The 21,836-nt window shown below is 52.3% G+C and overlaps 1 protein-coding gene across 4 annotated transcripts; it reads right to left on the bottom strand.

Annotated features, from left to right (window-relative positions):
- Positions 1-3,717: 3,717 nt before the first annotated feature.
- On the bottom strand, positions 3,718-18,590 carry TCEA2 (transcription elongation factor A2). Of its 4 annotated transcripts, XM_068416150.1 has the most exons (12): positions 18,403-18,473; positions 17,190-17,282; positions 16,888-17,096; positions 15,662-15,724; positions 14,900-15,005; positions 13,330-13,420; positions 8,615-8,748; positions 7,565-7,621; positions 7,093-7,247; positions 6,633-6,779; positions 4,626-4,697; positions 3,722-3,994 (listed from the first exon to the last, which is right to left on the bottom strand). In XM_068416150.1, the coding sequence occupies exons 2-12, from the start codon at positions 17,194-17,196 to the stop codon at positions 3,986-3,988; spliced, it is 1,050 nt and encodes a 349-aa protein (XP_068272251.1). In that variant the 5' UTR covers positions 17,197-17,282; positions 18,403-18,473; the 3' UTR covers positions 3,722-3,985. The 4 variants fall into 4 exon arrangements, with proteins under 4 accessions (XP_068272250.1, XP_068272252.1, XP_068272253.1 ...); XM_068416149.1 differs by having other exon boundaries at positions 3,718-4,697; XM_068416151.1 differs by lacking the exon at positions 17,190-17,282 and having other exon boundaries at positions 3,718-4,697; positions 18,403-18,478.
- Positions 18,591-21,836: the final 3,246 nt, after the last annotated feature.

The following is a 21,836-nucleotide window of genomic DNA, read 5'->3' as shown; positions in this document are numbered from 1 at the left end:
TCAAGTTTTTAGCTTTTTACCTATGAACCGTCACCCCCGTTTTCTGGGCCACCCTCCAGGAGTGTCCCCGGGGCTGGTGCCACCGCGGCAGTGCAGCCCGGGGCCGGCTCGTACTACTGAACCCCTGCCCCGTCCCCGGCCCGAGCGAGCCGGGAGCGTGCGGGAGGGCACCAGGGCCCGGCTCCCCCTCCCCGGCTCCACCCGCGCCCCGTTTTGAAGAGGTCACTTTATCCCCTCTCTGCCACACCTGGGGACACAGCACGTCCCCGTTTCCCACCTGAGACCCAGTTGGGGACTGGGTAGGGGTTTTTTGGGGTGGGGAGGAGGTCAATTGTTGGGTTTTTTTGTTGGGTTTTTTTTTTTTACTTTTTATTTTAAATGCTTTTTTCGGTTGGCTTTTACTGGGGGACTCGAGGGGCAGGAGGGGGGTTTGATGAGCGTCTCTGTATATATAAAGACTTGTCAGGTTTACCTTGCTCCGCCTGTTGAAGCAGCCCACGGGGTGGGGGCAGCCCTGCAGCCCGGTGACATTACCACCCGACTGGGGGACAACGGGGGCCAGACAAAGCAGAGGGCAGGCAGCCCCCAGGGCCTTGGGGCTGGGCGCCTCCGAGGCTGCCCAAGGGGCTCTGGAAGGGCCAGAAGGGGCTGTGAGGGTGTGCTCGGCAGGTGGGCAGGGGGTACCCTACAGCTGCCCCTCCACCAGCCCCCATCACACGTGTCAGCACCCGTCCGGCCCCAGGACACCACACGCTTGTCACCCCCAAACCCAGAGCATCCTGCAGCGTCGGCTCAGGGGCCTCAGGGAAGGGAGACACCCATGCAGGCGCTATTTGCCCTCCTACAGGCACCAGGACCCCCAAAAGTGAAGGCTCCTGGCCAGCCCCCACCCGCCCCACTGGCAGGGAGAAGCCCAGGGGTCTGCCCTGGTCCCTTGGCTCCACACAGGATGGGAAATGTCACAGCGAAGAGACACGGTATCCGTGGGGGTTTGCCTGGCCCAAGGACTGGGTTACTGGTGCCCCGAGAGCCCCTGCCCTCCACCCTGAGGCAAAGCCAAGCCTGGCTCAGCCCTGCTGCAGACCAAGCCTGGCCTTTGCTTTTGCTGACCCAGAGCAGCCCCCGGTTCCTATTTATCTACCCTTTCCCCTCCTTCTCTCTTCATCCCTTTCAAAGACCAGAGCACTGGTGCTTTTTATTGAAGATATTTTTTAAACAAACAAAAAAAATTCTCTCAGCTTTTTTTTTTTTTCCCATTTCCTTCCTCGTGGCACAACTGTGTGGAAATTCATGTCAGTAAATTTAGGTTTGTTTGCTGAGCTGGAAATACAGTTCAAGAAAATGTATTTTTGAGAGAGACCAGAGAGAGTTCATTTGCTCAGGAATGTCGGTATTGTTATGGGGTTGGTATTGGCAGGTTTCCCCCCACCCAGCACTGGGGAGGTTTTAGCTCTGGGGGCTTGGTAAAGGAAATACCTCACGTGGCCTCAGCTCAAGGGTTGGGGGTTGAGCATCCCTGAAGCCGTTCAAGAGCGCGGCAGGGTCAGAGCCTCTCCGTGCACCACGGAGGTTTCAGCCCCGGGAAGACCCCACTGTCACCAGTTCATCTAGTCTCCCACTCCTCATGCTTTTAAACACCGTGTAAGTGAAGCTTCGCTTCTGAGACACCTCTTCATCCAGTGCCTTTCCCCTCCCCGGCTCCCCATGCTGGCACATAAAATACCCAGAGACACGGTACTTTTCCCTGACTCAGAGGGGCTCCTTCTGCCTGGGGCTCTCCCTACCTCACTCAGGACCATCAGCAAGCTGCACCCGAGCTCAACTCCTTACAGTGATACCAGAAGAAAGGCAACAACAACTGGTAATTACCTGGCCCCTGGTCACGGCACACGAGCCAGAGCATCTTGGCCACCTTCGGTTTCAGATCCTGTGAGGACACTGTTCCCTCCCAAGCCTGGCTTGAACAATCCCGTTTGCCACAAGACTCATGAGGTTTAAATGAGTTGTCAGCATCTTTGAATCTTTTCCTTCTTGGGAGACTTGGCTGCACCCCACAAAGTGCAAGCCCTGAGCGAAGGATGCTGCTGGGATCCCTGCCTCCAGCAGAGCCCAGCCCTCCGAGGGGCTGCAAGCACGTTCTCCATCGCTTTCATGTGGCTGCTTACTCCTGGCTAAACATCTCCGAGGTCTCTGCTGAGTGTCTGCTGGCTGGCATGCCAAAAAGCCAGTGGAAATACTTGTTTTTCCCCTCTGGAACAGGGCAGCAGCACCATAGATGTGACTGCAAATGCTCCTGCACTGCTTGTCAGAGCTGCAGCAGACAGGACTGCTCCCGAGCAGCATCAACCTCAGAGGCCACACTGGGGTCCCCTGAATGCTGCATCACCCCAGTTAAAGGCTAGAAGAAGGAAGAGAGATTTTAAGTCTGTTGTGAGGACAGACACAATTTCCCCACCAGGTTGTAGTTAGCTGCCAGAAAGAGTCTGATCCTGCAGGTCCCCCTCCCAGGGCTGGATTTGCAGACATGGCACCTGAAACTTGCTTTGCTGCGAGATCCTTTGTCTCACCTCTTCCAAGCACTGGTTCCAAGCTCACTTCAAACCTCATCTGTTTCTAGAGCTAAATGCTAACAGCTCCCTACCTCCTCCAGGTCCAAGCCTCTGGAAAGTTGCCTGGATTTGCAGCATTTCCCCCTCCTCCTGAGCTCGCCAGCCAGCCCCTCTGAAAATCAGGCTGCCTTTCAGCCATGGAGCTAAGAGCAGAGCACACACGAGCACGAAAGTGCCTGGGACACCCTTTGAACACTCCCATGGACTACTGGATTCCCTCCACCTCCTTTATTGGTGACTTCTCCCTGTAGCAAGACTCACTGTTCCCATGTTCCCTGCGTGATGGCCATGGGGAGCAGCCTTCTGCAAGGCAGCAGGAACAGCAACAGGCTGCCAGGCCCTCCCTGTGACTGCCCCGACCTTCTGCTCTTGGCTACAAGGGTCTCCTTCCACAGAGTGATGGAGTGATAGGAAGTGCTCACCTCACCTGGGCCTAGCACACCTTCCTCCATCCTGCTGCTCCAAAATCAACAGTTTGGAGGTTTTTTTGTGGCTGGTGTCTCCCTGCTTTCAGTGTGTTACAACCTGGGCAGCACGTTCTCATCTTTGCAGCAGCCTGTGCAGTTGGCATTTAAAGGCCTGGGATGACAAGGTGTGCATCGCTGCAAAATCAAATGAATGCTGCCAGGATGGAAAGGGTTATTAGCCATTGGAAGGGGCTGCCCAGGGAGGTGGTGGAGTCACCATCTCTGGATGTGTTTAAAAAAAGACTGGACATGGCACTTAGTGCCATGGTCTAGTTGCCATGGTGGTGTCAGGGCAATGGTTGGACTCGATGATCCCAGAAGGCTCTTCCAACCTGGTTGATTCTGGGATTCTGTGATCTGGTCTGTGCCCCACAAGCTGTGCTCCATCAACAGGTCCCCTCAGCCAGGTGAGGAAGATCAGTACCACCCACCCAGCCACCCCAGGACTTGGCCCATGTTTTACATTTCATGAGTTGACTAAGAACAACTTCATGCCCTGAGGGTGTACCTACAAGTGGCTTCTCTCTTTCTGGTGGTCCAGGCACTGTTCAGTCCTCATCCTCCTGGACACTGACCCTCTGTCAAGCTCTCCACGCCGCAAAAGCAAAGCGCTGCAGGCACACGGTTGAAATAAAAGTCAGAAACTGACAAAAATGTTTAATATTAGTTCTGAAGAAAAAGTGACCATACTCGCTTAGATGAGAAAAATAAGGACTAGGTGTGTTTAGTGAGCTCTCCTGCCAACCTGTCAGCCCGCGGCCGTGGCTCTCCCCTGCGGCCCCTGCTGCTCTCTCAGCGCGTGACAACGCAAACTCACTTGGGACACACTAGACAATTGCCGTGGGAGCTGGCGGAGGGAGGCTGCGCTCTGATCTGCGTTTGGCTGCCGCTGGCGGGCCATGGCACATATCAGCAGAACTGCAAGAGAAGGGAGTTTAAACCCCGATTAGAAAACCTGGCTGCCGAGGGGAGCTGCGGGTCGTGCGCGTGCTGCCTAGGAGAAGAGAGGGATCCAGGTGATGGTCTTTGTTTCTGAAGCTGGCAAGGGCTCGGGGGTTCTGCAGAGGCAGGGGCTCAGCCCCTGGAGCAGGGGCCAAACAAGAGCTCCCGTTTGAATCTCTCAGCTGTGGCTCTTTGGCACTGGGTAGCGGTGCTGTTCCCGCTCACCGTTGACCGCGAGATTTCTGCTCCCCCCCGAGCCCTGTGACAGCATAAAAAGAGCCGTTTTTAAATCCTGAATGATGCCATCGCCACCATCTCTCGGGGGGGACAGAGGGAACATGGAAAGCACTGTGAAGCTGCTGGTCATGGCAGAAGAGGGGATGTGAGGAAGGAGGCAGGGAATGCGAAAGTGAGACTTGACCCCAGCTGGTCTGCAGAGATGGGATGAACCCAGGAGCTCTTGCCTCTGTGCTGGGAGGAAAGATCACTTGCTAGAGCCAGTCAGCGTTTGGCAAGCACCTCCGAGGGCAGCAGCTAAGCGTCTGCAGCATCGTGGGTGCAGCTACCCTAACACCCCTCAGTGCCAGTAATATCCTTGGTGTGCTACCTTCCAGCGGTTCCCACACTCGTTGCACACGACGAAGGTGGTCATGGGCTCGTCGGAGCTGCGGGTCTGCACCTGGGGGAGGACAGGAGGGAAGCGAGAGCTGAGCATCGCACGTGGCCCCACGGGTGGTCACGGGGAGCTCCTGGGCCTCCTCTGGCCACCAGGGATTCATGCTGGGGTCACACTGTCAGAAATCAATGAGGCTGAGGCTCAGGAGGGCAAAAGGAGCTTCCCAGGAAAGTGAGTCTGGTTACTGTTATCCACACAGATACACACTTGTACACACATCTCATGACCCCTCTCTAGCCTGACACGACCCAGAACAACATGTTTTGGGGCAGTGGATTTCCCTCCTCATCCCCTCTGCTGCCCATTCGTTGTGGGTGGCTCCAGAGGTGGACATACCTCCCCGTGCTGTCCCCCAGGAAGGGACAAAACCCTCAGCCCATCGAGCACCTGCTCCACAGCAACACATTAAAAAAAAAAAGCACTCAAGCCATTCCCTTTTACAGCCCAATCCTACGTCCTGGCCTCACAGGAACATGCTCTGGGTTACCAGGTTCTGCATATTTCCAGTCTGGTTTGTATTTGAGCCATTAAGGAGCTCTGATATTTAACCCAGATGTGACTGCTGCCTCCGACTGGCTCTTGCCAGAAACACATACTTTGCTAAAAATCAGATTTTCACAGGATTTGAATACCACGAGGCAGATCTACACTGAAAATACCAGCACTCCCCACGCAAGTCAGACAACAGAACTATGCCAAGGAGTAATTATGGTGATCGGCATGTATAATTACTCAATATGCAAGAGTCACAGTATTTGCATGATGCAAACTAAGCGTGTTTTGCAAGCATGTGGGATAGCTACATTCTGCAATTCTCACCCACCGTTACTGCCTGGCTTCATGAACTTGGAACTGACAACATCTCAGTCACCAAACAGTGACTGCACTGAAAAACTAATAAAAATACAGAAAACCTTTTGATATTTCTATTTAGAAGATGTTGTCACCTGCCCCAGTTCCAGGCAGTCGGAGTCCAGCCCACTTCAGGTGGAAGCAGAGTCCCACGTGCTGCTGGGGCGAGCGATGCAGCCCAGGCAGCGCTTCCAGCTTACTGGGATGCACTCAGAGCACGAGGCCTCTCGCCTGAGCCAGCCCACGGGACGCCAGGCTGCTGCCGAGCCAAAGGAAAACCCCTGGTCAGCTGCCTGGCTCTCATCTCTGTTTGCACGTCACGTCCAAGCACACGCAGGAGTTTCTCTCGGCACTCGCACGTGCAGTCTGCGCGCGCCCACTCAGCGGCAGTCGCGCGGTCGCTGGTGCATTTTTGGGTATCTGCACATTCTAACACACTGACTCACAGCAGAGGCACATTTATCTCCAGACGCCTGGCGCAAACACGGCAACTAAAAAGCACTGGCAGTGCACAAGGCTTCCAGCAGCTGTCCATTGAGAAGAAAAACCCCCTCTGCCTGCTCACATCACTGCTTCGTTTATTCCTTATGTTTCACCTCTTTCATGTTGTTTGATTTTAAAGAAGTTGGGATTGTCCAGTCACAGCTTATCTACATTCTACATTTGCACTTTTAACACCACCAATGTGCCTGCCTCGGTTCCTGCAGTCTCTCTCCTCTGCACTACCCACTCTCTGTCTGAATCTCCACGTTCCCAGCATCTGCTTTCAACGTGCAGCTCCCCCAGGCTGCACAGCCAGCAGCACTGCCGTACTTCTGAAAGCTTCCTTGGTGCTGCACAACCCCTGCTCTTACACAAACGAGCCAAAAAAAAGTTACAGAAGCTCCAAGGAAACCTGTGTAAAACCTCTGTGCACAAGCAGCACATTTTAGAGAGCCTCGAGCACACACAAAGGTTCTCTCCACCAGTGGTAAAATTTGTGCCATGCTGCAGGGCCTGTCACAGAGCACTAAGCTTGTGACCATGACGGATCATGTCCTGTGCAGAAGTCACCAGTGTGGAGGCTGCAGGAGCAGGAAGACTAACCTGGGTGTAGGTGCAGTTCTTCTTCTTGCATTTCCCACAGGTGAAGAGGTCAGTCTGCGTCCCTCCTGTCTTGGCCATCTGATGCTCCCGGATTGCTTCTTTCGTCATGGCTTTCCTGATCTCTTTCAGCTCGTTACTGGCCATTTCCTTTCAAAAAAAGAAAGCAATAAAGTCATATCTGTCCAGTTTTACCACCACACCCACTACACTGGAAAGAGTCAAGAGGACAGGGTGGCCTAACAGACAGGTATTAAGACAGAAAGCCTTTCATTTCTGGTTTCTGGCTCATACCTAGGCCCCCGTGATGACGTGAAGGCCCAACAGACTCCTCTCCACATTGCAAACCTCATTGCTAGCTCACTCCCCATGCACTCTGGCAGCAGATCAGCCCCTTGCTTCAAGCTAAACCACAGGACACATCCCCTGTAAGAAGCAAACCTTGCTCCTCAGGCTTCCTCACCTCCGAGGTCATCACCGCGATCTGCTCGGGGGTAATCGACCCACACAGCACGTTCTTTTTCAGCTCAGGATTTTTGGAGTCCTTCAGATTTGAGATGCGGCTCCTCACTCGGTTTTTGTATTTCATGTCGGTGTTCTTGACATCTTGGTAGATGCGTACATGGCAGTCAAGGAGTTTGCAATCAACCCAGAGGCCTCCAAGCACTTTCTACACCACTCATGAATAGCAGGGAATAACAGTGTCCATGACACCAGCGAGGGGTCTGCCCTGAGCTCCCAACTCCACACTGGTGGTTCCTTAGTGACCCAGGACTCACCCAAGCAGAGCTGGAACCAGACCCAGAGCCCTGACAAGCAGAGTTGCAGCAGAACATTTATGCAAAGACAGACTGTCCCCTTTTTCCTCCGAGCACTTTAATTTCATGGCCTGGAGGCATGCAGGCCCTTGAGGAAGCCCCGTACAGTAAGGATATATTCTTCAATCTGAGCTGCTATGTGCTCACAGTCGGCACCCACGGCAATATAGTCATCTGTAAGACAGGAGAAACACAAGGTCAATGACTTCCAACCAGGCAAGGGGCCCCCAGGCTCAGTGTTCCTGAGATATAAATCTAGATAGTTGCTATTTTGATTTACATGCTCTTTCCATCAAACAGCATCTTGGCCTTTGCTCCAGCCACCCTCTGACCCTTTTGAAAAGGGCAGTGATGAAAACAGACCAATCCAGCCAGTCTGTGCCCTCTGCCTCTCTAGGAGATGGGCTGCACCAGACAAAGCTAACAGGAACCTGGCCCCCAAAACACAGTTTTCCAATATATTGTTGGTATAGTTGAAATCAAACATATACAGGCAGGAACTGAGTCTCATCAGATATTGGTGTCAATGAGAAGTAGCTCTACTCAGACCAACAATCTGGCAGGGCCCAAAAGCACTCAACATCAGAGTCAAGCCTTCATGTCTCTTCTCAGCTCAGGACTCTGCCCCTCTCCTCTTTCACACAGAGGACCACGGTAATTAAGGGGCTCCAGTCTGCAGGGGCAGGGTAAGCTAAGAGCAGATGGTGACTGGCATAAGCACCATTACCAAAAAATTCTGTGTGTTGAGTTACAGCTTCATTTTGTGCCCCAAGGGTAAGCAGAGATGACAGCTTCACTTTACAGCAATCAGACAAGACTGACACCTAGAAAGGGAAGCAAATACCTGCACACCTGAAGATGAAACTCCTGGCCAGACCACCCCAGGCTGCAGAGCAGAAGACCCCGTGTTCTTAACAGCCATTGCTCTGGTTCAAGCCAGGTTTACGGACCCTATAGCAAGTGTCCCTAAGCCCTGCAACGCCACCAGTCTGACAAAGTGGTGACCAGCAGCTAGACTGAGCCGGTGGCAATAATCCTTTGACAAGGCTACTCCAGAAGAGGACATCTAAGAGGAGCTGGTGCTGACCTACATGCAGAGGTCTCTGTCAGGATGCACCAGGAGCTGTGGAGCACTTTAGGCAATGCAGCATTGCCCCCAGCACTTACCATCAGCCTGTAGAGCTGTTGTCAGCATTTCTCTGCATTTGTTGCGGACAGCATCGCAGGTGACAGGCGCCGGAGGGAAGGTGGTGATTTTGGGGGTGGTCGGAGTCTTCGGAGGCTCCTGCCTTTTGTTGGAGCTAAAAGAGAAACTTCATCTGTCAGAATGTCTCAGTTTGGGTCTCTGAGAGCAGAGAAGGGATCAGCAGGTATGTGGTCAGGCATCCTGTTAATCATAATACAACAGCAGTCAGAGGAAAACAGCGCAGAGACACATGCCCCAAATGAGCACATAGCACAACCAACACCATCAGCCCAGACACGAGCTCTCCTGAGGACCCCGCTGGCTGTACATGGAGGGTTTCATCCATGGAGCAGCCTCTGTTACTGAACACATCACAACTGCTGCACCACTGGGCATCAAGTGAAAATATTATGAAGCCGTTGGACACCATCAGTAACTCGCATGTACTCAGGACTTCCTCAGACAACCACGCTCTCTCGGTCTGGTAACGTAGTGCCTAGATGCACGGTACTTTATTCCTCTCTCACTTGGCAGGACACAAAGTCCATAACTTCTCTCAGCAGAAAGGGAGCAGAAGGCACCAGGAAGGTTAATCTCAGCTGGTGCTGGAGCCGGTTCCTCATCTCACATCCTTTACTACCAACATGTCAGCAGCAGGGAAGAGAACAGCTAAACAAAAAAGCACTCTAGCTCTCTGCAGCCAACAAGGAGTGCAGCAAGCTGCCTTCGGGGGCAGAAATCAGAGAAGCCTCCAGAAGAAGGAGCTGCTGTGCTAAGGAAATGAAAGAAAATGGCTCCTTCAGCTCCAATATTAAAAAAACCCAACAACAACAAAGCGTAACACATAGGAGGATCTTCCTTTTTCCTGTACGTCCACAGCATTGAGACATCTTGCCCATGAAGCCCAACATCTGTGCATAGAGTTAGTTAGCCCTGCAAATACTGCTGGTAAAAGATTTGGGCTATTATGATTCCCAGATGATTTTATAGAGCTTTTTTTTTTTTCCCCACTCCTTAAATCCAGGCAGCAAACAGCAATTTTTTCAGCAGAGATTGCCCTGACTTTGGTGTTTGGGCCATAAAATACACCGTATTTATGGCCAATGCCTGGTAACATTAATGCAGTAAGAGACAAAGAAAAAAACAAGATAAATCCTGATATTTCACCCATGCCATACTGGCAACACCTCCTTGAAGATCTAAGTGGCTTGACAACTGTTGTTAAGCTGGGTCACTACTGCCAGTTCTTCGCCATCAAAAATAAATCTGCACAGGCACTTCCACTACACTGTCCTGGAAGGAATTAGTCAGCCCACAGAAAAGCAGCACTAGGCTGGAAACCTTCTGAATCTACTGCTGTACAAACCGAGGCAGCCAACTTCAGGGACTTATCCTGGGACAGCCTGCTGCTGCTAAGTTCCAATCCAGTCTGGCTCCGCAGTGCCTCAAAGCCTGTAGATCATCATTAGGGCTACTGGATTTCCGCAGTTCAAAACCTCGCCAGGACCCTTTAAGAAGCACCCACCAGTGCTCTTTCAGCAAATTGTTCAGCTCAAACGGTAGCAGAAGATTAATTTCTTGCTCAGATGAAACAGATGCGCTCTACGAGGGGGATATTGCGAGCTTACCATGTTCCTCTGAATAAAAACACTTTTTACCAGCTAGTTTTACTGGTCAGCACTGCAGGAGGCTATTAAGGAGCTGATTTGTGTCCAACCAGCTCAAAACATTCAATAGGATTTACACACTGCACATATTACAAACAGAAGAAACACCTCAGAGCTTGCAAATAATCGATTAGATGATGATCTTCTCCCATCTGGGATGTACAAATCGCCATCAGGTACTTTTGTGCTTAAGGAGCTACACACTGATGACAGGCAGCGCACGTGGGGGTGTATGTAGCAAAGAATACACAACTCAGGAGTAACCAGCCTCAAAATCACAGCTGATCATGTTGCATAAAACAGTGTGGAAACATGAGACTTCCCAAAGGACAAAGGCAAAAAGTCTAGAAACCAAACCTACAGCAAAAGGAAAGGCTGAAGGAATTGGGAGTGGTTGCAGCAGGAAAGACTTAGAGGAGACAAGTCCTGAAATACCCAAAAACTTGTTACAAAGGTGGTAAAAAAATCCTCCGTGGTTGCTAAAAACAAAAGCATGAAGAAATGGTCTTAGCAAGGTGGTTTTGATTGAGAGTAAGTTTCAAATTGTAAAGGTGAGTTATGAATTAGAAGATACCCCCAAGGGCAGCAGTGGGAATGTCTTACCCTGAGGTTTTTTAGGGTTGTCAAAGAAGAGCTTAGAGAAACACTCAATACTGACCTTCACCACACTCAGTAGTTAAAGTCAGGTCTTTAAGCTAATATTTGCACAGGTAATACTTGATTTTCAGGAAGGTTCTATCTGCAAATGCTATTGACTTAAATATTTAGATGTTTATCCCCTGTAGGTTGAAAAAAAGCTAGACAAGATGCAGTTATCCCACTTCTGTTAGCTGATGAGTAAAGACACATTCACCTCCATACACATCCATGCCCCGAGATGACAACTGATCACTCACAAACTACATGAAACAGACTTCTCAGCCATTCCAAAGAGTGCACAGAAAGTTATTTATTAAGCTTTAGAAGTTAGTTTATAATTAGAATAGTAGGGAAATAGACCTCAAACACACCTAGAAGACTTATTTCAGGAAATCCTTGTGGTTCACACTGTTCCTGTTAAACAGGAGAAAGAGCTTGTAAATCTACCCAGGCAACAGAAGTTTATACTCAAAAAAGGCTCTGCTGGAACAAAATGGTGGGAAAGCAACAGCCAGGGACTGCAAGCAGAACTCAGGGCTGTGCTGGAGGAAAATCCCACGGAAGAGCTGAATTCAGGCCACAGATCCCAAACCTCCTAATAAAGGCAGTTTAGAGAATCCTGGAAAAGAAAAAGCTCATGTTGCCAGAGACAGAGAAACATTAGACATAGCCCATTAAAATGTACTACACTAATGGTCTAAAATACTACAGCACACCAGAATATGCTTTGGATTACAGTAACGCAGCATATAACTTCACAGGTGCCAGCTCCACGCTGGCTGGCTCAGAGCCTGCAGGTCTCACAGTGCTAGCTCTCTAGTCACTACAGAGGGATTTCTACATCTGTGTTCCAGAAAGCAAGACAAGTTTCAGGCCAAGAGCTATTCAAGTATTTCTCCCTGACAGAAGAGGAAGGCCTAGCCAAAATCTATCAGACTAAGTGGCTGAAATATCTGAACACAAGCTGATCTCTTTGGTGTCTTGATAGCAGCCTCATCTGAACCAGCTATCACACACTGAGCAACTAGTCAGACTTCCTTCATCACAGCCTGTGTTTCAAAGAACAAAGTCTCTTTGCTGCTATTTTTTTTTTTTTTCAAGGCAGATTAGTAGTTTATTTTGCAGCACTGGAGAATAAGCACTCTTGTCTCTATAAAGAGAGCCTGGCTCAACAGACTGACACCAGGAGCTAACCACTTCTGCTAGCCTGTGCTACGCTAATCCATTTGCTTCTGTTTATCCTTCACACCAAGGGGATGCTTTGCCCTTCAGAAGATGGAGGCTGAATACACACAGAAAGCATCAAGGGTAAAAAACCTGCAGTAGCTGCAGCACATCCTCAAGGCACAGGGGAGCATTAGCAGCACAAGCCAGAAAGCTCCACTCCACATAGCCCAGGATAACTGCCTGACAAAGCAAGGAGACAGGGGGGTTTTGCCTCTCTACCTACAGCCAGAACCCTGTTCCAAGTGAAATTACTACAAGCCTCAGCCTTCAAACCAGATGTCCTAGCAGGCCCAGCTCCTTTTGCTCATTAAGTGTCTGCTGCTGCTGTGCCCAGGGAATGTCTGACACTTCCTGCCCTCCAGGCTCCGCATTCCCCAAGGTCCATTTTCCACAGGTAAATCAGAAGCTTCCCTTTTATTCTGAACTGCAATACTGCTTCCTGGCTTGAGCAGTACCAGCCAAGCTCATAATACTTGCCTTCCCCTTTCCTGATTAGGAACAGCCAACAAGTACTTCCACACAGGCTTCTGCCCTTACCCTGGAGGGAAATCTGCCTCCCTTTATCAGTAGGGGCATGCACAAAGGCTCTTACCCATGACTGACTCAGTTCCTACCCTCATCAGCCCTACAACAGATCCTTCCTGTGTCCACACCCTGGGGAAGGCAGTACCAGTCCGCACTTTAGAGTATAAGGACCATGAAGAGAAGGTATTTGGATCACAAGGCTGGTGATACTGTTCAAACCAACTCTCTCAGCTTCCAGAGCAACCCCTTCTCTGCTATCACTGACTGCTCTTTGGCCTCCAACCCTCATCTCTCAGTGGGACAAAAGGAGACAGCAGCTGGGAGACTCCATCCTACTGCTCTTACCATACTACTGTCACACACCCTAACCCTAACCAAGAGTAGGAAAACATGAAATAAGATGTGAATTAAAAAAACCTCACTAAAGCCACTGTATTTTGTAGATGTGTATTTCTGCATTACAGTTTATTAACACCACCACACAGATAACCTCTGAAGAAATCTACACTTCTGGTGTTTCTGACCAGGAATTTGAATACACAAAATTCACAACTCAGACACTTAAAAATTAATGTAAGGTGTCTTAAGAAAATTCAAGTTCTGTAACAGTATCATCTTTGGTTAAAGGGAAGCATTACCTTTGGTCTCCTGAGTTACCAGTCTCCTTCGAGGAAGATGTTGGCAAGGACAGGCTTTTCTTTTTCTCCTCACTTTTTTCCTCAGAAGCATCTATATTCAAAAGAAAAGAAGTGGATGCTAAAGGGCTCAGAACTGGTCTTTATGCTACAACCCTGCATACACTAATCAATGTCTTAACACTACAGAGGGTTGGCCTAAGGCAAGTTATTATTCTCCAAAAAGAATCAGGAGAAAATGCCTTTATGGCCTTCCATGCTCTCCAACAGACCTTTTGCTTGCCTCTAAGTAGAAACTAATTCAAACAAAACCTCAGAAAAATTCCTCACCAAGCTGAAGAGCAATCACCTTCCCTGCCTAGGAGATAAGCTTCCTCACAAGACATGCCTCATCACAAAAGTTTCTTTCAGAGACACCCTGGCTGCTGAGTCCAGATTAATCAAGTTCTCTAAAGCACCACTAAAAGCAGCATTGCCAGCCAACACCACCTGAAGGGCCAGTACGGGCTAGTCCTTCTGGGAATACAGCTTCTAGTGTTTCCCAAGGGCTGCTGAAAGCCAACGGCACAACCCTGGAGAGGACTTCATTACACTGCAGAACAAGTCTGACCCAGAGGTAAACTGTCTCAGCCCAGCCAATACACATCAACCCTCATGGGGAAACGACAGGCCCAGGCAGGACAGGAAAACTGTGCTTCTAATGCTCATTTAGCCTATCAAGACATGGGGAGCCCTGGGGTGCAGACTCGAGCCAGCCACACGTTTCACTTTGCCTCAAACACCACATCGCTCTTGTTCTTTTTACACCCAGCTGCCCGAAAGATCTGTTTAAAACAATAAGCAGTGTTTGAATTTCACGTTTTGCCACTAGCATAAAGCGGGAGACACACAGCCTCGCTAGCAGGACACGGGTAGAGCTGCCCTTCCAACCTCAGCACTGCAGATGCCCCATTCTTTTATCACACAAGTAACCACCCAGACCATATTTGTAAACCCTCCATCTGCAGTTTTGACATTAGTCTGGGCTATATCAGCATTAAGATTTCTCAGCCAGAATTACAAGCTTCTGCTTATCAGAGTCCATCACCACAAAAGCCTCCCCAGCAGGAAACACTCCACGTGACTTTGTCTACAGGGTGTTAAACTAAGGTCCTTCCCCAACTCATCACCCAAAATGCATCCCAGCATTTCTCTTTCCGAGCCGTCGCACAAGGCTGACAGCAGACGCTGTATTAATGCCACATCGCACACAAGAGGGGGTGCAGGGTTCAGAGTGCAGATATTGTTTCTACAAATAATGCTGCTAATTATTACATGGACAGGTACATGTTAATAATACTCCTGAAGCTTTCAATGCTCTTTCAAGGCAGAGCTAGCTCTTGAGTTGACAACAGGAGCTAAATCTAGAGGAATGCAAGACAAAACTTGAAAAACAAAGGGTGCAACTGTAAAGGCTGATTTGCTAGAATATTCTATGTAGATCAATAGATAAGCTCTCCTGAAAAACCCAGCCTGCTGCTGCAGCCAGCTCCTTCACAAGTTGGATCTGACAGGAACATGCTGATTTTCTTACCTAGAAGTTTTTTCCAAGATTTGATGAGGGATTTGGCAAGCGATATCACTTCTTCATCTGTGCTCTGCTTTCTCAGTGCATTTACTGACATCCCAATGCGGGTGGACTGCAAGTGAACGTTCAAATGAATCATTCAAGAACACATTCGTTATTTGTTACTAACCAAAATCAGAAATAAGCATGACAAAGTCAAAGCAATGACCAAGATATGAAGTATCCAAGGACTTGCAGAATGACTATCTCCATACAACTTTGGAAGAGCGAGATGACACTCTCCAGCTTACTCAAACTGATCAGAAGAGACATCCACTCACCCACAAACACCTTCTCTACACCCCTATAAGTGACATTCAAGCTTAGAGTGAAAAAATCCAAGACGCATATCTTAATCTCTGAATCGTAATCCCATTCACACCTCCCCAGTGTCCTGAATATCACCATTACAAAAACTTAAAGAACTCCTCCCATGACTGCCCTTTGTTTGCTACTTTAATCTGGTCTTTCCTCTTTGTAAAACCTAAGAAAGGATGGGAGCAGTTACCCACATCTGCCTCATCAGCTGTACCCAAGTTTCAGGCAGCACATGGTGGCCCAGAGCTATTTAATTGCCAGTCCAAAACCCAGGTTCAGTACTATTTTCTGGATTTAATGTTTATTTTGATACTTTGAGTGAGGCAAGAAGTGAAAGGAAATCTATTTAGACAACATTTTGGAGTCATCCAGATGCAGACTTCAGCTTTTTACCCTAACTATGCAACTCACCTGCAGTAAGTCCAAAGTCATAGGCATACTTTTCAGTTCTTTCAGTAAATCCATTGCACCATCCTGGAGAGGAAAAGAGAAACAGAATGAGTGCCTCAGCTTTCAGTAAAGAAATGCAACAGCTTGAGAATGAATTCAGAAAGCTGAATTCAAAGGGAAAAACGCCAACAAGCCTTCTCTAAAACATCAGCAAGATTACTGCTGGGATTGCTGTTCCAGACAGACAGTAGATCCTGCAATCCAGAGGCACCTGAGATATTGGAATGGGCAAACCAGAAGAGCACTGGAATGCTACAGGTCTTTGCTGTTGTATGGTACAACTGCAGCATTAGCCTATTATCCTTATCTGGAAAGATTAACATTTGTAACACCTGAAAAAAAACACTCTGAATCACAGCTGTCCCCTCAGCACTCCACTTAGCTTCCAGGAGCACTCCTACCACACTCACTATTTTGTGGCCCTGATTAATGATGTTATTAGCTCGCAAGAACGGTTTAGCAGAGTTGCAAGAACTTCAGTCACCCACCTAAAGCTCAGAATTATTGCCCAGAGGCAGAGCTAAAAGTATCCTCTATCTACAGCATGAAACTTAACGTAGCCACTTCCTAGTTTTCATGTTGGTACCCCGCTCTGCTCAGGACAAGAGCTGATACCAGAAGCAAAGCCATCGAGCAGTGAAGCTGAAGAGCTGGTCACTTCACAGTCAGTATATGAAGTTTCCTTGCATGAGATGGAACCCAGATCCAGAAAAAATCTGACTAGGCAATCTTCAGATACCTAGAATTGGTAGTCACTCAGAGCAGTGGCAGGGACAGAAGCACTAGCCAAGTCTCCCCTCAGCAGCACTCAGCAGATCACAGCCTGGAGGATGCCCGTCTCCGTTCAGCTTGCTCTTTCCTCCCATCCCCCTTCTATCAAACAAGGCCTTCTAGTGTTCACATTTAACAGCTCATTTACAACACCAACCACTCCAAGCCCACTTGCAGCACCAGACCTACAGAGCCTACGATTGTAGAGAAGCAAAGCAGCCTGCGCTGACAGACCCTGTCCTCGGATCCTGCCCCCGCCTACGCAGAAGGGCCGTTTCTGATTCATCGCAGGAAGCAATCCAGCTGCCAGTGCCACCCTACAGAACAGATGCTGAGAAAGCCAAATCAAAGCAGAGTCAAAGCTTTCAGCGTGCACACAAGCAACTCACACCAGCGTAAACCACATGTTACCGTACACAGAACGGGCGACTTCCCACTCGGGCAGTTTCACACCTTTCCGTTCCTCCAACGGCCAAATGGACTCCATTAAATCCAGCCCTTAACATACAAAACGACTGGGTGATTCCTGTCTCCGTTATCAGAAATGAAGCCACTTGGCACAATGGCAGCAAATGAGGATCCACGCAAAAACTAGAGCAACAAACAGGTACTCCAGGCAACCATCCTGCAGGAAGAGTTTGCAAATTAGCCAATATACAATAAACACGCTACGGTTCAGTACCATATAAAACGCCAACCAAGAGGAAACGTTGCATACCGCTCATTTAAGAAGCTGCCTCTTTCTCAGTGAAGCTTGGAAGCAAATTCTGCACAGTTGCTCCTTTCCTATTTCAACAATGGTGTTGAAAACCTGCCACCAACAGGAACAGACATCACAGGCTGCAGCTTAGCCCAAGCACACTTCCCTGGGTTGTTACAACAGCTACACGAGTGCCAGCGCTCACCCACGGCTGGCAGAGCAGGTCCAGCATCCAGTTCACATGACAACTGCACCCTATCAGCCAAACACCACATTCCCCTAACCCCTTCCTCTCCTCGCCCATCACCTCCCACTCCCCACAGCCCTCCTTGGCCCCGAAAGCCCTCTCCCCCACCCCAAACACAGGTGTACAGCCTACCTCCATCACAAACCCTTGTCACCCTGCCTGCTGCCTTGGCACTCGCGTGACACTGTTTGTACTCATAGAGCACCATCTGACATATCCCATCAGACAGGAAAATACTTGCTTTTATCCCCCCAGACAGTCACACCGGTTACAACACACCCTGCGAGACCCCCAGTGCACAGACAGCGGCAAGGCCAACCCTCCACACACCAAGGGAGGGCGAGCAGAAGTGGCACTTGCACAGGACAGGGATGCAGGAGGTAAACACAGAGGCACTGGGGTTTACTCTGAGGGCAAAACAGAGCCCCAGGCCAGTGCTGAGGGGGATGCGTGAGGATCCCCCTTCCCAAGGGCTCCCAACGGGACAGGGGAGGAGGGTTGAGGATGCTCCCCGGGAGGGAACAGCCCAGGGTGCGCCCCAGGGTGCTGAGCTGTGGGGAAGGGGGTGTGTGAGGCCTGGGGTGGGGGGTTCCCAAACACTATAGGGGGAAACATGGAGCCGTGTCGTCGGCCCCCGGTAATAACGGGGTTGATCCCACACCACCGCAACGGATGGGGAACGGAGAGGGAGACCACCCCGCTGCAAGCAGGTCTGGGGGAGGGAACCCCACCTTGAGGCGGGGGCGGGGGGGGACTTCTGCAGCCCCACGGTACCGACGGGGGGGGGGGCGGCACGGAGAGGGAGGCCCCAAAATGGGGGCTGGGGAAGGGGGAGGCCCCCTCCCAGCGGGCACTGAGGGAGCAGCGGGGGGTCCTACAGCACGGCGGCCCCGCGCAGAGGGAGGCCCCGGCTGCCGCACCGGGGAGAGGGGGGAGGCTCCCTCAGCCCACCCGGGCGGCGGGGGCCCGGCCGCCGCCACTCACCGCGCTCTTCTTGGCCACCATCTTGTCCAGCCGCCTGGCGATGCGCACGATCTCCTCCTCCCCGCCCATGGCGCCGCTCCCCGCGGCTGCCGGTCCCGGGGACCGGACGGGGGCGGAGGTGGGGGGGGGGTGGCTGTCGGCGGTTGCCCGGTGCCCACCACAGCCCCCGGTGCCGCAGGGCCGGGCGGGCGGCGCGCGCGGGGCACGACGGGACTCGCAGTCCCCCGGGCGCGCGCCCGCCGCTTCCCGCCGCGCGGGCGGACTGCGGCTCCCAGCGTGCCCCGCGCGCCGCCCGCCCCGCCCCTCAGCCCCGCCGCCATGGCGGCCCGCAGCGGGGAGCCCCGAGCTCTCCCCCTCCCGTGGTGTCCCCCGCGCTGCCGTTTCAGGGTCTCCCCGAGCCAGCGCAGGCTCCACGCGTGTCCCAATCTACTGTCGTGCCGCCCCCCCCTCAGCCTGGCACAGCCTCCCCCGGGTGGAGCCGCCCCATCCCTCAGGGATCCCCGCCGAGGGGGCACCGAGCTGGGGCTCCGGGGGGGCTGCGCATCAAGGAGGCCTCAGCACTGCTGCACCCCACACACAGCTCAGCCTGGGTGGGAGCAGGGAGTGGGGCATCCTGCCCTTTATAACCTGCCAGGCCCCCGCCACAGGTGGGCCCCGCTTTGCCCCCACCTCCCGCCGCAGGTGAGCTGAGCCCAGTGGAGCCCAGCGGCCCAGGCAGCACTGCCTGACAGTTATCAAGCATTGGAACAGGCTGTCCAGGGCAGTGGTGGATTCACCATCCCTGGAGGTATTTAAAAGACGAGTAGATGTGGTGCTGAGGGATATTGGTTAGTGGTGGACCTGGTGGTGTTAGGTTAATGGTTGGACTCGATAGTCTTAAAGGTCCTTTCCAACCAAAATGATTCTATGACTTGAGTCAGCAGCCCTGTGGGGCTTGGGAAGCAGCTCCAGCAGCGACTGAGCACCGCAGGAACATCGCCCGTGGCTGCAATCCCACCGCAGGTCGCCCTCAGCACTGCGGTGAGCCCAGCTGCCTGGCTAAAAGGAGACATGGGGCCCTGCAGCCAGGCCAGCACGGCCTTAGGGACATGGCACTAATTACCAGAAGGGTGGAGAGGGGATGGATGGTTTGGGGGTGCCCAGGCCGGGGCGCAGAGCCCCCCTGTAGGTGGCACTCGTGCCCTGTGCGAGGGCTGTGCGTCCCCCGGTGCTGCGCAATGGGACTCGCTGCTGAATATTGTTGCTCTCTCCAGCTGGTTCCTGGCAGAGGGAGAACTTCGCTGCCTCTTCCTGCACAGCCGGCTTTGCAGCCCTCGCCAAGCGCGGATGTTTCGGAGAGAGCCCTGACTGTGCTGGTAAAGAGCGGCCGTGTCCTGCCTCGGCGGGTCTGCAGATCAAGTGAAAGCATGGAGATGTGCAACGTGTGGCCTCAGGCTGCAGAATTAGGTGTTGGGAGCCAGGGCTCCCTGAGCCCAGCTCCAACCCTGCTCTGTCCTGTGGCAACTGAGTCACTGAGGGCAGAGTTTAGCTTTCCCAGCACACAAAGGTGGGGAGTAGTGAACAGATCAGTGCTAAACCTCTCCTGGGTTCTGTCCCCCAAAACTACCGTTTAGGTACCTAAAGCTGCCAGCTTGCCATGCTTTATGGCAGCTCACATGGAGTTGGACAGACCTCTGTGATCCCCTCGAGCAAGAGCTGCTCCCCAGATGTGCGAGACACGTTTCAATTCATCCCCAAACCAGCAGAGGTGGCCCCAGACCAAACCTGAGCTCCAGACCCTCTCCCTGGCATGACACTCGGAGCTACCTTGAAACTTCTTGGCTTGGCCCCATGTTTGCGAACACGAGTTCCCTCCAACCCGCCGTCTGGAGCCTCTGCAGCATCTGGAAAGGCTCCATCCCTTGGCAGGATCTGGCTGTGAAGCGAGGGGGTGCCATTTTGGAGAGGCCCACCTCTGCGAAAGAGAGGAGGAAACAAGTCCCAACAAGGGGACCTTCTGGAGGTCCTTGGAAGCGGGCAGCTGCCTGTCCCGTGTGTGGGGTCGGGTCACGCCGGTCCTTGGCGTCAGAGGCGCGCTCGAGCGGCACTGCTGCCACTGTGAATGTGGTTTGTATCACTGCAATGCGGAGATGGTTCCTGACCACAAGTATGGCCGGGGACGTGTCTCAGATTCCAGAGCGCACAGTCACCGACGCTGAGCGCCGTCACCCCGTCGCTCTCTGCCTCCGAGCGAGGAACCCGTCACCCCACCAACACCGGCCTCCCGCCGCCACGGACCGTCCTCGCCCAGGCCCCACGACTGCCTGGTTGGCAGCGGGTCCCCAAGGAACATAACAACATGAAATCCTCACGCCTGCAGCCCGGCTGGGTGGAAGAGAGAAATGCCCCCTGCCCCTGCACGCCTGCGGGCACGGGCCAGCTCTGCAGCCCTAACCCTGCCAGCCTGCGGCTCGGCCCAAGGGTTAACAGGACAGGCGTTTGCAGAGCGGGGAGGGTTTCTGGCTGACCTTGGCTGGGAAGCAGCCGTGGCGTCGCTCAGCCCAGCCCCCCGAGCGTGGAGCCGGTGGCCGGAGCGCTCCCCAAGCCTGGGTGGAGGTAGATCCAGAGGAAACTCCACCTCCGCAGGAGCCAACCTGCTGTTGCAGGAATTCCCAGAGAAATTCCCGCTTGGGCTGATCTGTCAACGGATCCGTGAACTTTCTTTTACCTCTTGTGAAAGCAGCTACTTGAATGTGCTAAAAACAGAGCAGAGGCGAGTCTGTCGCTGGAGCTGGGTGCAGGGAGAGGCTGGGAGGGGGCTTTAGCTGACCCCTGCACACAAAGAGGGTCCGTGAAAGGCTCTGTACGTGGTGCTTTGCTGGCAGCTCCCCTCTGCAGGCAGAGCTGGTGGAGCCGGGAGCAGAGTTTGCTGCAAAATAAAAACCCACAAAATGTCACCTGGTTTTCCCACTGGGCTACAGTGTTTCCCAAGTGACTCTCAGCTGATTTGGACCCAAGGGATGGACTGGATCAAGTCAGATGAGCTTTCCTTGCTTCCAACATCTCCAGAAGATTCGAGTCACCATCATTCGTTTGGGGATCGGCCACCAAGCCCCACCCTTTCTCTTGCTCCCAACCACTGGAGGCTCAATCTGGTCCAGTTTTGGAGAAGGCAGAGATGAGAGGCTCTCCTGGGCCCAGCCTTGCCCACCTACCCACCACGAGACCCCCAGGGAAGCTCTATCCTGAGACACCCCCCAACATCAGGTGTGCCCAGGTCTCCAGGATCTCAGCCTGGGGGTCACAGCTCGTAGGGTCAGGAAGTTTGGCTGTCCCTGGGCGACACGCTGGGCTCTGAGCGGGTAGCAAGACACCCCATCCAGGGAACAGCAGACAGCAAGTAGCTGGTAGACCCCGAGCCCTCATCCAGCACCGCAAATGCCAGCCAGGAGATG

The sequence above is a fragment of the Nyctibius grandis genome, chromosome 19 (genome assembly GCF_013368605.1).
Source record: "Nyctibius grandis isolate bNycGra1 chromosome 19, bNycGra1.pri, whole genome shotgun sequence".
Taxonomy (NCBI): Eukaryota; Metazoa; Chordata; class Aves; order Nyctibiiformes; family Nyctibiidae; genus Nyctibius; species Nyctibius grandis.
This window is presented reverse-complemented; position numbering and strand designations above follow the sequence as displayed.

Bases quoted from the DNA above. Each gene is read 5' to 3' on its own strand.
- TCEA2 (XM_068416149.1), bottom strand. The intron at 8,749-13,329 runs GTAATGCTTCCC...TTTCTCTTTTAG, and splicing joins GGTAACTCAGGAGACCAAAG to CTCCAACAAAAGGCAGGAGC. The intron at 7,248-7,564 runs ATATCCTTACTG...ACTGCCATGTAC, and splicing joins AGCAGCTCAGATTGAAGAAT to GCATCTACCAAGATGTCAAG.